Source organism: Salvelinus alpinus, chromosome 15 (genome assembly GCF_045679555.1).
Source record: "Salvelinus alpinus chromosome 15, SLU_Salpinus.1, whole genome shotgun sequence".
Classification (NCBI taxonomy): domain Eukaryota; kingdom Metazoa; phylum Chordata; class Actinopteri; order Salmoniformes; family Salmonidae; genus Salvelinus; species Salvelinus alpinus.
The window spans coordinates 16480991-16497802 of record NC_092100.1 but is presented as its reverse complement, the minus strand read 5'-3'; the positions used below and the strand labels follow the sequence as shown (position 1 = coordinate 16497802).

The window sequence follows — 16812 nt, the reverse complement described above, 5'->3', positions numbered from 1 at the left end:
GCAAAGATTTTTTTGTTAAACCTAGGTCAATGGAAACGTGCCTACTGACTCAACAACCAAAAACAAGTATCTGTTTGGCTTTCTTAATGATCTAGAAAATGAACTGTTTTATAAAAAGTTAGCTGGCTAACTGATTGATTATGTTTTGTAGAATACCCCTCAGTTCCAATGCACACTGTGACATTGTAAGAACAATGTTGTCCTGACGTTGAGACTGTATTTTCCCGACAGGGTATCATATGGCCCCAGGTGATCACTGGAGTGGTGGGGAACCTTCTAAATGCGATCACCAACTACACCTTCCTCTATCAACTCAACTTGGGCGTGGCGTGAGTTACATTTATAAAAACCAACGTTGTTATACAGCCATATCAGAAAACATGAGATGGCGGTCACCCCTCAACTTTCATCCTCTCCATCACAGGGGCTCTGCAGCTGCTAACACCATCTCCCAGTACACCTTGGCTATAGTCATCTATGTGTACATCCTATGGAGAGGGCTGCACAAAGCCACCTGGGACGGTGAGTCCCTGACCTCTGAATTCAGTTTGTATTGATGTGATAAGTCAATATATTGCTTTGCACAATAGCCAGGGGACAAGGTTGATATTGATGTGGTTAGCTTTAGATCATGTCATATAGATGGGGAAAGTCCCCCAACCAACTGTAGTCAGACATTGCTAATTGCTGAAGCGAGTGATATAAGTGTACTTGTGAATAGAAATTATTTAAATGTATTTTCTCTTGGTCACTTGGAATTTTCATGATTTAAAATAGCTGTTTAACACCCCCCAAACCATGTGTGTGTACAATTACGATACTTCATTGACAGTGACTGATATTTTAATATGGATGTGTCAATCTAATGGCAGGCAGTCCAAATCGTAATGTGTAAACCAGTGTTTATTTACCCTGCTGTCAACTAATTGTCACCGTGCCCTGTCCTTTTGACCCCAAGGCTGGTCACGTGACTGCCTGCAGGAGTGGGGGCCTTTCCTCTACCTGGCTGTTCCCAGCATGCTCATGATGTGTCTGGAGTGGTGGACCTATGAGATTGGAGTATTCATGGCAGGTCAGGGGTCACATTAGGGCATCTACCTTCAGAACTACCATGGTTTGTTTAAAAAATATATGTATACGCTAGAGGTCGACCGATTATGATTTTTCGATACTGATTATTGGAGGACCAATAAAAGCCAATACCGATTAATCGTCTTTTTTTTAAACATTTTTTATATATATATATTTGTAATAATGACAATTACAACAATACTGAATCAACACTTATTTTAACTTAATATAATACATCAATAAAATCAATTTAGCCTCAAATAAATAATGAAACATGTTTAAATAATGCAAAAACAAAGTGTTGGAGAAGAAAGTAAAAGTGCAATATGTGCCATGTAAGAAAGCTAACGTTTAAGTTCCTGTCTCAGAACATGAAAACATATGAAAGCTGGTGGTTCCTTTTAACATGAGTCTTCAATATTCCCAGGTAGGAAGTTTTAGGTTGTAGTTATTATAGGACTATTTCTCTCTCTACCATTTGTATTTCATATACCTTTGACTATTGGCACTTTAGTATTGCCAGTGTAACAGTATAGCTTCCATCCCTCTCCTCGCCCCTACCTGGGCTCGAACCAGGAACACAACAGCCACCCTCGAAGAATCATTACCCATCGCTCCACAAAAGCCGCGGCCCCTTGCAGAGCAAGGGGAACAACTACTCCAAGTCTCAGAGCGAGTGACGTCACCGATTGAAACGCTATTAGCGCACACCTCGCTGACTAGCTAGCCATTTCATATCGGTTACACCAGCCTAATCTCGGGAGTTGATAGGCTTGAAGTCATAAACAGCTCAATGCTTGAAGCACAGCGAAGAGCTGCTGGCAAACGCACGACAGTGCTGTTTGAATGAATGCTTACGAGCCTGCTGCTGCCTACCATCGCTCAGTCAGACTGCTTTATCAAATCATAGACTTAATTATAACATAATAACACAGAAATACGAGCCTTTGGTCATTAATATGGTCGAATCCGGAAACTATAATTTCAAAAACAAAACGTTTATTCTTTCAGTGAAATACGGAACCGTTCCGTATTGTATCTAACTGGTGGCATCCCGAAGTCTAAATATTGCTGTTACATTGTACAAACTTCAATGTTATGTCATAATTATGTACAATTCTGTCAAATTAATTACGGTCTTTGTTAGGAAAAAATGGACTTCACACAGTTCGCAACGACCCAGGCGGCCCAAGCTGCTGCATATACCCTGACTCTGCTTGCACGGAACGCAAGAGAATGACACAATTTCCCTAATTATAAGAAATTCATGTTAGCAGGCAATATTAACTAAATATGCAGGTTTAAAAATATATACTTGTGTATTGATTTTAAAGAAAGGCATTGATGTTTATGGTTAGGTTTGGTGCAACAACAGTGCTAAATAATAGCCCGTTTGGCGAAGTAGGCTGTGATTCGATGAGAAATGAACAGGCACCGCATCGATTCTATGCAACGCAGAACACGCTAGTTAAACTAGTAATATCATCAACCATGTGTAGTTACTAGTGATTATGTGAAGATTGATTGTTTTTTTAAAGTTTAATGCTAGCTAGGAACTTATCTTGGCTTCTTGCTGCCCTCGTGTAACAGGTAGTCAGCCTGCCACGCAGGCTCCTCGTGGAGTGCAATGTAAGGCAGGTGGTTAGAGCGTTGGGCTAGTAACCGGAAGGTTGCAAAAACAAATCCCCGAGCTGACAAGGTAAAAATCTGTCATTCTGCCCCTGAACAAGGCAGTTAACCCACTGTTCGCCGGTAGGCCGTCATTGAAAATAAGAATGTGTTCTTAACTGACTTGCCTAGTTAAATAAAGGTGTGTAAAAAAAATAAAAAAAATAATAATATTCCAAATCGGTGTCAAAAATACCGATATCCGATTGTTATGACAACTTGAAATTGAATTGTATTTGTGGACAAATCATGAATTGAAGAGGGAACACTTCAAAGACTTGTCTCAAACAGAGGAAATAGCAAGCATTTTTTTAAACCTAGAATGTCATACTCCTGAGGAGAATGAGCTAGCAAATCAGGGTCTACTCATTAATATTTCGATTGACTGGTATACGCCCACACCATACTTAGTTTTCCTTCACATCTTTTTAAATTTCACACACATTGGTCATATTTCAAAGCAGTCTGGAAACACTGGACAGTTACTTTTAAGATTACTGTTTATTTAAAGATAAAAGTGGTGTCAACCCTTGTCGGCATAAACTGGTAAAGTATATTAGTGCTTCAAATGCATTTAAGTTCTGTGAGCGTTTTCCTGTATTTCACTTTCTCAACTTTTAGCATATTGAAAATATACTAGTTATGTTGACAATTCCTCACATTCAGATTTCTCCAGGTCTTATCGGTGAAGCTGAGCTGGGAGCTATGTCAGCCCTCTACCAGGTGTCCAGCATCACATTTATGGTAAACTTAAAGGGATGCTCCGTAATTTCAGCCAGTGGTTTTGAAGGTAGTGCTCATTAACCAAAACGGGTCCCTGAAAAATGGTGTTCTACGTCATCCATTTCATATGTTACATCCTGCAATTCAATTCATATGATATGTTACGTCCAGCAATTCAATTCGTATGATATGTTATGAATTCGTAAGTGCTTAAGACCTTGGACTGCACCTTTTTTTTAAACGGATACTTCGGGATTTTGGCAATGAGGCCCTTTATCTACTCACCAGTCGGATGAACTAGTGGGTACAATTTTTATGTCTGTGTCCAGTATGATGTGAGTTCGAGGTAGTTTTGCGAGCCAATGCTAACTAGCGTTAGCGCAAATACATGGAAGTCTGTGTATATGCTAGCAGATACCCATAGATTTCCCATCTTTGTGCTAGCTCTAGTTGGCAACTTCTTTCAAATTGCAAGCAGAGACATAAAAATGCTATCCACAATTTTAATCTGACTGGGGAAGTAGAAAAAAGGGCTAATTTATTGCCACTTTCTGGCTATCATGTCAATTTTTTTGCATTTACAGCTGGTTGAGAGTTGCATGAATTAAATAATTTTAAAAAATCTCTTTCTCACAAGTTTCCTCTAGGGTTTGCTGTAGCTGCCAATGTGAGGATGGGGAATGCTCTGGGTGCTGGGAACACAGAGCAGGCCAAGCTGTCTGGCAAGGTCTCCTTCATCTGTGCATGTAAGAGCCCACCCCTGCTCCCTGGCTACACATTAACTAACGATAACTAAGGCCAACGGCAATTAGCCACCTCACACATTCAGTAAAAAAAAACAAGGATAGTTTGATCTTTTGCCTGATTAGTAACTTCTTTAACTCGGACACCCTCTTCTTGTTGTAACTTCATTGTCAGCTGAATCGCAATTGTTAGGCAGTTTGTCAGATTTGGTGTTCGTCTCGGGCTTGATGCTATATTCTAACCAGCTGGTGTAAAAGTTCAAACATCCCAGCCATAATTTTTTTTAAATAAATTCTAAATGAGCCTGTTTGCTACTTGTGCTCTGTCCCAGTCACAGTTTCCCTCGTCATTGCCATTATCCTTGGGTTGACTAAAGACGTGCTAGGATACATCTTCACCCAGGATGAGTGAGTAGATTTGTGGGCTGCCGCTGGGCCAATGACAGATGATGTAGTCCTGCAAGGTCTTCAGCTGTGGCTATGTTACTGTGTATTGATAAATTTGTGTAATGGGATCTGGGTATTGTTCTTCATTAACTCTCTCTCTCTCTCTCAGGGACGTTATTAAAAAGGCAGCTCCGCTTTTACTGTTGTATGCCTTCCACCATGTATTCGATGCCGTAGCGGTGAGGGCTGCGCTGCTTCAGCTAAAAGCCAATTGTACATCTTTACACTCATTGACTTGCTTGGTTGGTGACTGAATCATTACTCCAATTAGGATGTAAGTCCACAATGATCACCTCCCATTGCATGTCGTGGTGGATAGGCTTGAGGTGTACAGTATAATATACTACAGCCTAGAAAATACCTTTGGTCTAATAACTTCAGTGATTCAGATGACTCATAATTTTGTGCACATGATCATTGAGCTTTGAAACCCCTTCATCTCTGGTCCTGCGTTATCCCCCCCCTATTTTTTTTATGTTTTATGGTTAGACAAATCTAAAGGTATTTGCCAAAATAAAGGGAACCCTTGTAGGTCCACTCAACCCCTCAAGGTGAACGCCAATAATTACACAGCCATTCTGAGTGATCACCTCAACCTATGGTGAATCATTTCTATCCTGATGGGAGTGGACATCCCCCCCCCCCCCCCCCAAACACAGGGCACAAGTGATCACTGAATGGTTTGACCATATGCCGTCTCAGTCACCAGATGTCAACCCAATTGAACACTTATGGAAGATTCTGGAGCGGCGCCTGTGACAGCATTTTACACCACCATCAACAAAACTTCAATTGATGGAATTTCTCCTGGAATAATGGTGTCGTATCCCTCCAATGGAGTTCCAGACCGTTGTAGAATCTATGCTAAGGCGCTTTGAAGCTCTTTTGGCAGCTCGTGGTGGCCCAATTTTTATTTTATTATTTTGGCAGTTACCTGTGTATGCATATATAACAGGGCCTTTTTCCTCCTTGGGAAGCGAAGTAAAGCCTTCTGGGTGTTTCTACAGGTGTTGATGGGTGGCATTGTAAGGGGAGCAGGAAAACAGATGGTTGGTGCTGTGTCCTACCTGGTCGGTTACTACATTATAGGCCTGCCCATTGCAGTGTCTCTCATGTTTCCCTTCAAAATGAGCATATTCGGTAAGGCATTAGACATTTGGAGACTGCAATAACCCATCATTGTGATGTACAGTGTAACCTTTTCTCACATGGTCATATTGCCCATTTCTCTCAGGATTTAGGATCGGGTTCTTCCTATGTAGCATCCTACACTCTATTTTCCTTATTGTCTACATGTGTAAACTCAACTGGAAACAAACCACCTACGAAGTAAGCAGACCCTCTTCTAACCTTTGTTTTTTTCATCCTGTGTTAATTGTTTTACCATCTTTACTGAACCAATGTTATACTTCTGACGATAATACATGTGGATTGTTTGTCAGTGACGCATACTGAAGATATTTTTTTTGTCAGGCACTGGTGAGGGCAGGAGTGCAGAGCATTAAAGAGAACGCTCCCTGTCTGGAAAAGACTCTGGGTATTTACAGGAACACTAACTTGTGCAAAGTCAACCATGGACACCAGCCCTTAAAGAAACAATGAAGCTGGATTTCCATGTCTTCTAACCCAATCTTTCCATTCACCTCTGTCTCCTCATAGGCTCGTACCAGACCCTTTTGACCAATGAGCTGAGTCCGGTGGGTGTGGTTCTGTCTGTCAGGCATCTGGTTCTTCGGCGTGGCTTGGCTGTGGTCATCATGCTGCTCATCCTCGCCATTGGAATCGTCACCAACCAGCTGCTGACTGTTACGCTGCCCGCCATGCCTGCCCCCCAAGCCCACATTACCCCTTCTATTCCCTAATGCAACAAACACACAACTTGCATAGACATACTCACACAAACTTTAAACCTAGTTGGCCTTTATTATTTCAACCACATTTATTGTGTGCTATCAGTAACCTGCCAGTAATAATGTGCCTTAATATAAAACCTGAAACTAATCCAACATTATTGCAAGTTTCAGGGAGATTTCCACACACACGCAATGTTTTATAAAGGTTATTGATATCGTTCAGCTTAATAATGGTCTTCTTCTACGACAGCTTGGTTAGTCGGCTATGTTATGCATTGGGTCCATAGACAAGCGTTGGTGTCTGTTTCCACTCTGACTTACTCTTATTTCTCTCACCAGATTGTGGCCCTGCTGTGAAGTTATTGATTCATGAAAATAAAAAAAACATAAAATGCACTGTTTGCCTCTGGCAAAAGACCAAACATCAGCACTGGTCACTGTGGTCGGTCACCATTGTCATGTGATTGCTTTGAAGAAATGTGACTGGACCATACAGTTTGTCCACTTAGTTGTGGGCTGTAGTACATATTTGCAGATTGAGTAATGTGCATTTGCAAAAAAAAATCATATAAGCGCCTCAACATAAAATTGTTGAGTGCACTGACTGTAAACTGATTACATCAGCAAATGTAATTTTGATAAACTTGTTTGCATTCTTTAACAGATCTAAATACACATTTATTACTATGAATTGTTTCAAATATTAAAGTGATTCTTACAAAATATTGTTTGCAAGCTATGCTGCATGTTACACGACTTTGTTATATTTTGCACATTCTATAACATTGACGACGCATAGCATACAAATGTGTGCTATGTATTTGCAGTTGGAAGTTTACGTATGTAACGGATGTGAACGCGCTACTAGCGTTTCAATCAGTTACGTCACTTGCTCTGAAACCTAGAAGTAGTGTTGCACCTTGCTCTGCGATGGGTAACGACGCTTCGTGCGTGACTGTTGTCGATGTGCAGAGGGTCCCTGGTTCGCGCCCGGGTCGGGGCGAGGGGACGGTTTAAAGTTATACTGTTACACGTACACTTCGGTTGGAGTCATTCAAACTCGTTTTTCAACCACTCCACAAATTTCTTGTTAACAAACTAGTTTTGGCAAATTGGTTAGGACATCTGCTTTGGGTTTAACATAAGCAATTTTTCCAACAATTGTTTACAGATTATTTCACTGTATCACAATTCCAGTGGGTTAGAAGTGTACATACACTAAATTGACTGTGCCTTTAAACAGCATGGGAAATTGTCATGGCTTTAGAAGCTTCTGATAGGCTAATTGTCATGTGTCAATGTAAAAAAAATAAAAAAATAAAAAAAATAACTTTATTTAACCAGGTAGGCAAGTTGAGAACAAGTTCTCAATTACAATTGCGACCTGGCCAAGATAAAGCAAAGCAGTTCGACACATACAACAACAGAGTTACGCATGGAGTAAAACAAACATACAGTCAATAATACAGTAGAAAAATAAGTCTATATACAATGTGAGCAAGTGAGGTGAGAAGGGAGGTAAAGGCAAAAAAAGGCCATGGTGGTGAAGTAAATACAATATAGCAAGTAAAACACTGGAATGGTTGATTTCCAGTGGAAGAATGTGCAAAGTAGAGATAGAAATAATGGGGGGCAAAATAAATAAATACAGTAGGGAAAGAGGTAGTTGTTTGGGCTAAACTATAGATGGGCTATGTACAGGTGCAGTAATCTGTGAGCTGCTCTGACAGCTGGTGCTTAAAGCTAGTGAGGGAGATAAGTGTTTCCAGTTACAGAGATTTTTGTAGTTCGTTCCAGTCATTGGCAGCAGAGAACTGGAAGGAGAGACGGCCAAAGGAAGAATTGGTTTTGGGGGTGACCAGAGAGATATACCTGCTGGAGCGCGTGCTACAGGTGGGTGCTGCTATGGTGACCAGCGAGCTGAGATAAGGGGGGACTATACCTAGCAGGGTCTTGTAGATGACCTGGAGCCAGTGGGTTTGCGACGAGTATGAAGCGAGGGCCAGCCAACGGAGCAGAGCGTACAGGTCGCAGTGGTGGGTAGTATAAGGGGCTTTGGTGACAGAATGGATGGCACTGTGATAGACTGCATCCGATTTATTGAGTAGGGTATTGGAGGCTATTTTGTAAATGACATCGCTGAAGTCAAGGATCGGTAGGATGGTCAGTTTCACGAGGGTATGTTTGGCAGCATGAGTGAAGAATGCTTTGTTGCGAAATAGGAAGCCAATTCTAGATTTAACTTTGGATTGGAGATGTTTGATGTGAGTCTGGAAGGAGAGTTTACAGACTAACCAGACACCTAGGTATTTGTAGTTGTCCACATATTCTAAGTCAGAACCGTCCAGAGTAGTGATGTTGGACGGGCGGGCAGGTGCAGGCAGCGATTGGTTGAAGAGCATGCATTTAGTTTTACTTATATTTAAGAGCAATTGGAGGCCACGGAAGGAGAGTTGTATGGCATTGAAGCTCGCCTGGAGGGTTGTTAACACAGTGTCCAAAGAAGGGCCAGAAGTATACAGAATGGTGTCGTCTGCGTAGAGGTGGATCAGAGACTCACCAGCAGCAAGAGCGACATCATTGATGTATACAGAGAAGAGAGTCGGTCCAAGAATTAAACCCTGTGGCACCCCCATAGAGACTGCCAGAGGCCCGGACAACAGACCCTCTGATTTGACACACTGAACTCTATCAGAGAAGTAGTTGGTGAACCAGGCGAGGCAATCATTTGAGAAACCAAGGCTGTCGAGTCTGCCGATGAGGATGTGGTGATTGACAGAGTCGAAAGCCTTGGCCATGTCAATGAATACGGCTGCACAGTACTGTTTCTTATCGATGGCGGTTAAGATATCGTTTAGGACCTTGAGCGTGGCTGAGGTGCACCCATGACCAGCTCTGAAACCAGATTGCATAGCGGAGAAGGTGCGATGGGATTGGAAATGGTCGGTAATCTGTTTGTTGACTTGGCTTTCGAAGACCTTAGAAAGGCAGGGTAGGATAGATATAGGTCTGTAGCAGTTTGGGTCAAGAGTGTCCCCCCCTTTGAAGAGGGGGATGACCGCAGCTGCTTTCCAATCTTTGGGAATCTCAGACGACACGAAAGAGAGGTTGAACAGGCTAGTAATAGGGGTGGCAACAATTTCGGCAGATCATTTTAGAAAGAAAGGGTCCAGATTGTCTAGCCCGGCTGATTTGTAGGGGTCCAGATTTTGCAGCTCTTTCAGAACATCAGCTGACTGGATTTGGGAGAAGGAGAAATGGGGATGGCTTGGGCGAGTTGCTGTGGGGGGTGCAGTGCTGTTGACCGGGGTAGGGGTAGCCAGGTGGAAAGCATGGCCAGCCGTAGAAAAATGCTTATTGAAGTTCTCAATTATAGTGGATTTATTGGTGGTGACAGTTTCCTATCCTCAGTGCAGTGGGCAGCTGGGAGGAGGTGTTCTTATTCTCCATGGACTTTACAGTGTCCCCAAACTTTTTTGAGTTTGTGTTGCAGGAAGCAAATTTCTGCTTGAAAAAGCTAGCCTTGGCTTTTCTAACTGCCTGTGTATATACAAGCCTGTGCTAGCTTGTTAGTCATGTCATGCATATAGTATCAGTGCTATAGTCTGTTTTGGACTAGGGAACTGCCTAGTCCATCTTTTGACGTCCAGCCTTCTGCTCTCCTAAGATGTTTCCCTCCTCCATCCTTTGACGTCCAGCCTGCTGTTGTCCAAAGACGCCCTGGGAGTCCCCTCCAGTCTCTGCGGTCCATGTCTGCTGTCCAGGTCCTGTCAGCCCCGGCCTGGTGGGACCTGCCTGTCCAAGTCTTGGGGTTTAGGCTAGCCCCTCGAAACTATGTTGTGCTAGTTTCAGCTTTGGGATACCCTCCTGACGTCGCAGTGGAAGACTCGCCTGACGTCCCCTTTGAGGACCAACCTCACCGGGGTGTTCAGTATCCTGTCGTAGATGACACCTCACCCTCTGTCCTATTAGGTATTCAGTCTATAGTTTCTATAGTCCCAGTAGGTCCAGAGCATCTTAGCCCTCAGTTCCCTGATCACCTAGTGTCTTCAGTCACCTGCTATGCTAGGTCTCCAAATGTCTATCCCAGTAGGCCCAGAGCTTTCCGTCCTGATAACCCTAATATCCCCAAGCTCATAGTCTGTAGCCCAATCAGGCTCCATGACACTAGCTCTGTCAGGTCCTATGTGGTCACAATACCTGTGTTGTCTGATATTTTATTGTATGTGCATCTAAAAGTAAGTGCCTTAAGATGTTTGTCTTGTGGTTTACGGGGCTCAAAATTGCCTATTGTTGTAATCGCCATTTATGTTGAGCGTGTTAGCTAACTCGTGCTCCCGCTAATGTTAGTTCTAACATTAGCATTTCCATTCAGAATGAATTCGTATTTAGCATGCCTGTTAGTGATTAGCCATTTGTTAGCATTACTCAATATTTTCTGTGTATATCGCTCATGCTAACTTTTTACTACAGTGGGCTAAATCAGGGTCACATAGTGTTCTTGATAGTCTTAAACAAATATATTTTGTAACAAAAGTATACACCTCACACACATGGTTATGGGCTTAAAAAAAGAAGGGACCTGTATCATGTCAGATATAGAGTTGAAATGTATTAAATTTTGAGTTTGCATCCCAATATTACACTTTATATATCACAGAAGACTGAAATATAACAAAACCATTTGACTCAGAAACATCGGATTCTCTGCACTTAAAAAAATAAGTTTATTAATGATGAAATAATGAAAAATATTAACATTCCACCCATGAGGCCACTAGAGGGTGATTTGGCCATTCGACTGCAGGAAAGGGGTGTGTTAATGTTGTGTAGACAAATGGATTATACTGCACTCTTTACATTAGTATATTTACTAAGTTTACCATGTCTACAAGTTCCATAGCCTTTGTAGATTATTGCCATGTGAACACACATTTCCTGCTACAGTGTATAGCCCGTGCTTTTATACACAAGTCTGTGCTAGCTTGTTAGTCATGTTAAGCATGTCAGTGCTATAGTCTATGTTTTACCTCTGTTTTCAGAACCACAATCCTTGTCAGACACAATTACTGTCAGTGGTGTTAGGTGTGGGTGGATCATTTATTTAACCCCCTGAGACGGAAACTGGTTCCTTGTGTTCTGGACGGACACCGGGTGGTGGTTGCTACCGGCCTAAAACCAGCTCCCATATATTTTAAACGATGCTTTGATTCTACAATCTAGCCATATTTTTCAGATCCTATTGGGCATAACATTATCCAAAAGAAACCTACAATTCATCTGTCAATATTGCAATGTCACAAGCTTGATGTAGAATATGCAACCAAATACTAAACTTTGACCACTTTAATACACTATGTCAATTTGTCCAAATACATACGACTTCGTCAAATGGAGGGACTAGATACATAAAGTGCTTTCATTTTTAAACGGGGGAACAGATGTGTATGAAAATATGCTCAAATAAAAGCTGACATTCTGTACTGCCGCCTAATATTAAACATTCTCTCTAAATGTAAAAGGCTGGAATGTAGAGCCAAATAAAACCATTTAACTTCACTGTCCAATAACATATGGAGGGAAGTGCAGATCATGTTTTTCAATATTAGTTTTCCTTCAAACCTCAGTGTTGGGCCCTGGGGAGAATATCTGAGACTTTACAGTCAGGTAATGGCTTTGACTATCCACTGACTGGAGGGGAAGAAACTGAGGGTGACTTATTTTACTTTTTAGAATATTATATTGCATTATACAGAGTAGTAGCAACATACTGTAGTGGCATTGTTTGCTTTTAAACGGTTCATATTCATTTGATCTCCTCACAGAGGGCTTCGGCCATGAGGATGCTGGCATTGTCTTTCAGGTGAGAATGTGGATCTTACAACTTAGTGTCAGTTTCATTCCTCTAACTCTACTCATATTTGTCTCCCACCTGCAAGTGCCATAGGGCTGGTCTACTTTTTCTAATTTGTACAAATACTTTTGGCACAGCCTAAATATCCTGCAAATCTTCCAGTTCTGGAGTTTCCAAAGCCTTTGGTAGGTCTGGTGAGAAGGAAAAGGGATTGGGTCATTCCTCCCATCAACTTCCCAGAGAACGACAGAGGCCCTTTCCCCAAGATTCTGGTGCAGGTTAGTGATTAGATTTATGTTGGCAGGAAAAAAGGTTGGTTCAGGATTTTGCTCTGGTTTTAACATTTGATTTTTACACATTCAGATAAGGTCCAACAATGATAAAGAGGTGAACATACTGTACAGCATCACTGGTTCTGGAGGAGATAAACCCCCTGTGGGACTGTTCACTGTGGACAAAAACTCTGGGATCTTTATGTGACCCAGCCTTTGGACAGAGAGAGACAAGACCATTATCTGGTAATGTCAGTTTGTGTTTTGCCTTTCGAATGCTAGAACTTTGAATGTATGTGTTATTTTGATGAAATGTTTCTATATTTTCCCCTTTAGCTTGTGGCTCATACTGTTGCAGTTGGTGCGGGTAAAGCAGAAGCACCCATGGAGATGATTGTTAAAGTCATTGATATGAATGACAACAAGCCGGTTTTCACTCTAGTTACTTTTACAGGGACTGTCCCTAAAGCATCCCTACCAGGTGTGTCTCAGTCAACATTGAGTCAAATATACTCAGCTGAGTTTTAGAATAAAAGTACAATATCAATATAGTTTTTTATTGTCATCCATGAATATCATTTTTTGAAATATTTTCTTCTCAGGCTCTGAGGTGATGCAGGTCACAGCCACCGATGCAGATGAGCATCACAGCCACCGATGCAGATGAGCATCACAGCCACCGATGCAGATGAGCATCACAGCCACCGATGCAGATGAGCGTAAAATAATTAATTACTGTAAAATTACCATAATTACTGTAAGCACTGGACCTAGTAGACTGTGTCATGACATTGGCCTGGGGGTAGGTTTATGACAGTCATAAATACCTCTTTCCCCCTTTTCCCCTATCCCTACTATACTGATGTGACATAAGAAAACCCTTTGGTTAACATAGAGATTCTGGGAACATCAGAAGTTGGGGGGAAATTAACTATATTCTGGTAATCCGACCAACTGAACATATGCGGTGGTACTTAAGGTATATTATGTCAGTTCAGTTGTCATCTGAGACATTCTCATCAATGATAGGATGACATAAACTCTACTGTGGAAACATCAGAGGTATCAGATTCACATGGAATTGTTGTTTAATTCAAATGTTTGAATATGAAATTATTTGTGAAGAGATTAAATGTAATTTTAGCTTCCAAATGAGAGATTTGGGCTTTCATAAGTTTGGGCCTCTGCTCAACCAGTGGCCCGCCCCTGTGAAGAGAGATGGTGTCACGTTCCTGACCTGTTTTCTGTTAGTTTGTGTATGTGTTAGCTGGTCAGGACGTGAGTTTGGGTGGGCAGTCTATGTTTTCTGTTTCTATGTTGGTTTAAGGGTGACCTGATATGGCTCTCAATTAGAGGCAGGTGGTTTTCATTTCCTCTGATTGAGAGCCATATTAAGGTAGGTGTTTTCACACTGTTTGTTTGTGGGTGGTTGTCTTCCGTGTCTGTATGTTATTTCGTACCACACGGGACTGTTTCGGTTTGTATGTAGTCTGTTCCTGTTCGTGCGTTCTTCGTGTCTATGTAAGTTCTCATGTTTAGGTCAGTCTACGTCGTTTGTTATTTTGTATCATTTCAAGTGTAGTTCGTGTTCGTTTTTTCGTCTTGTCAATAAATTCATTATGTATTCACAACCCGCTGCACCTTGGTTCAATCCCTGCTCCTCCTCTTCGAATGAAGAGGAGGAGGACAGCCGTTACAGATGGGTTATAAACTTTTCAGACACACCCCTCTCCCTCCACTATATAAGCCATTGACAAAAATTTAACCTTCTGTTCCGAGGATATGAGGGTGACGATCCCATGTCAGAATGGTTCAGGTAATAACTACAGAACTAAGCCAACATCAGCATGAGCTTTGGTTGTGAATGGTATAAACTTTGAACTCGTATTCACTACAGAAGTGATACCTCCTAGCCGTTGAGTTAGCAACAGCTGCTACAAACGCAGGTTAGGAAGGACAGTCAGAGTATCCCGTCTACTACACAACGACGTTACTACAATGTATCCAGTGACCACCAGAGACATTCTTCAAAGGACAGAGGACTCGGTTTGGCAACACGGTCTTCCATCTACCACCAACCTACTGAAGCGCAGCTCAGAGTAAATATTTATTGCATTTTCCTTTTCAAAATGGGCGGTAATTTAGAATGCATAAGATACTGTATTTACGATAGCACAGCTTCGCCTCTGTTCCAGTCTCCCGCTCTTTCACTAAAACCCAGCCCCCTTTCCTTTGTGTAACAAGCTGTCATATCTGTTCCGCCCGCTAGGGACGTTTTCCTTTATGACGGCAATTTGTAATCAAGTTATGATTTAATTGTGTATGTGTGATTCTGTGTGATTAGTTAGGTATTTAGTAAATAAATAATTAAACCCAATTTTGTATTGCTGATTCAACTTGTTAGCCAGGATTCTTGCAGATAACCAAGGATTTACAACTTTCAGATGACACTGAAGTAAGATGACGATTGATGTTGACTGCTATTGATGTAAAATATTGCTAAATCTTTAAGAGTTTATTCGGAAGATAACAACTCTATAAATATTATTTTGTGTTGCCCGACTCTCTAGTTAATTACATCTACCCGATTAGCTCAATCAGGTGATATTAATTACGGAGAAAGTATTTTATAGGATAGCATGTCATAGTAATTAATCCGGCATAGCCAAAGACACGACAACTGGAAGGAATCATCACCACAGCAAAGGTACCTGCTTGGTTTCTTGGTTTCTTTGTTCAGATGCGTATGTGAATGGAACCAAGTTACAGCAAATATGTATTTGACTGTGGTCTGAATTTCACCATAGAACCATACAAATATTTGACAAAATTGTTGATGTTTTTGTCATTGTGTCATGAACCTGGCTGTGTCTCGTTCCCGTTTAGCCCCTTGACTTTGAGAAGGACAATCGCTACACCCTGTTGGTGACTGTGGAGAATGAGGTCCCATTTGCCACCCCTTGCCCACCTCCACTGCCACAGTCCAGGTGAATGTGGAGGATAGGAATGATGTTCCTGTCTTTGACCCAGTGGAAAAGGTTGTTTCTATATCTGAACACCTGCCAGTGGACAGTGATTTGGTTCTGTATACAGCTATTGATCCAGACATCATGGCACATAGCTTCATGAACTCACATGAGTTCAATCTGCAATTGATTTAATTAAGTTGAGGTCCTGGTATAAATATGGAGACAGATACATTATGCTGACAAGTCAATTCAATGATATACATGCCCTTTATGATGAAGTACATTCAGATGCATATGCATTAAGATTGCAAGAAGCCTTGTGAATGGTGATGTTTTAACTCAATATACTATATGTTCTAGGTATCGCATGGACAGAGATCCGGCTAAATGGCTGGACATCAACAGTGAGACCGGAATGATCAAAACCAAACACTCCCTGGACAGAGAGTCTCCCTTTGTCAAAGATGGCAAATACAGAGTTCTCATTCTCGCCATCGAAGGTGGAATTCTGATTTTGTTGTAATCTTGCTCACCAGCAGGCTTCAACCTGGGAACAAGGTTAATTTAGTTGACGTCTTCATTACTCCTTTTGATAAAAGTATCTTGTTTTGGGTTATCAGATGAAATCCCTGCAACTGGAACTGGAACCATTCTGATAGAGCTGGAAGATGTCAACGACAATGCTCCGACTATTAATGACACCCCGTTGAAGCTCTGCAACCAAGACCCCCGTCTAGTGAGTTTGGCTGTGACAGACTGAGACGGGACAGGCTTTGCTGAACCCTTCAGAGTAGAACTTCTGGAAGGGTCCAATATGTATTGCACTGCCCAAATGTACAAAACAGGTGAGAAATAGGGGGATATGTCTTTTAATGCTTCTGCAACCCTTTGTGTCAACTGCACTGCAGGTGCACAGTTCATTGCTTTTCACATATTCACTCTGTATTAGTCTGTTCATTTGTATTCATAATAATATCAACAGACCAAGTATGTCATTATGTCTGCATGTTCTTTTGACAACATTCTTCAAATGTTTCTCCTGTCCCAGGAACTGTGGTTGAATTGACATTCAAGGCCATGAGGGAGCAGAGAAACTTCTACATTAATCTGAGGGTCACTGATGCTGGCGGGCTGAACCAAGACCATGTCATTCACGTCACCATAAACGAGGACAGCTGCATGACCTGGGGGGATGTCTGTGTTAGATCCTGA

The 16812-nt window shown here is 41.7% G+C and overlaps 1 protein-coding gene and 1 pseudogene across 2 annotated transcripts in view; both read left to right on the top strand.

The window, feature by feature from the left end:
- The window catches only part of LOC139539559 (multidrug and toxin extrusion protein 1-like), a 23749-nt gene extending 16515 nt beyond the window's left edge, over positions 1-7234 (top strand). For both annotated transcript variants that reach the window (XM_071342624.1, XM_071342623.1), the window contains exons 7-17: positions 232-329; positions 425-522; positions 959-1072; positions 3416-3483; positions 4100-4208; positions 4538-4613; positions 4762-4831; positions 5660-5792; positions 5887-5981; positions 6126-6189; positions 6312-7234. In XM_071342624.1, coding sequence (XP_071198725.1) covers positions 232-329; positions 425-522; positions 959-1072; positions 3416-3483; positions 4100-4208; positions 4538-4613; positions 4762-4831; positions 5660-5792; positions 5887-5981; positions 6126-6189; positions 6312-6514 — 1128 coding nt within the window. In that variant the 3' untranslated portion in view covers positions 6515-7234. The remainder of the gene's footprint in view (positions 1-231; positions 330-424; positions 523-958; positions 1073-3415; positions 3484-4099; positions 4209-4537; positions 4614-4761; positions 4832-5659; positions 5793-5886; positions 5982-6125; positions 6190-6311) is intronic.
- Positions 6736-16812, top strand: LOC139540536 (B-cadherin-like; annotated as a pseudogene).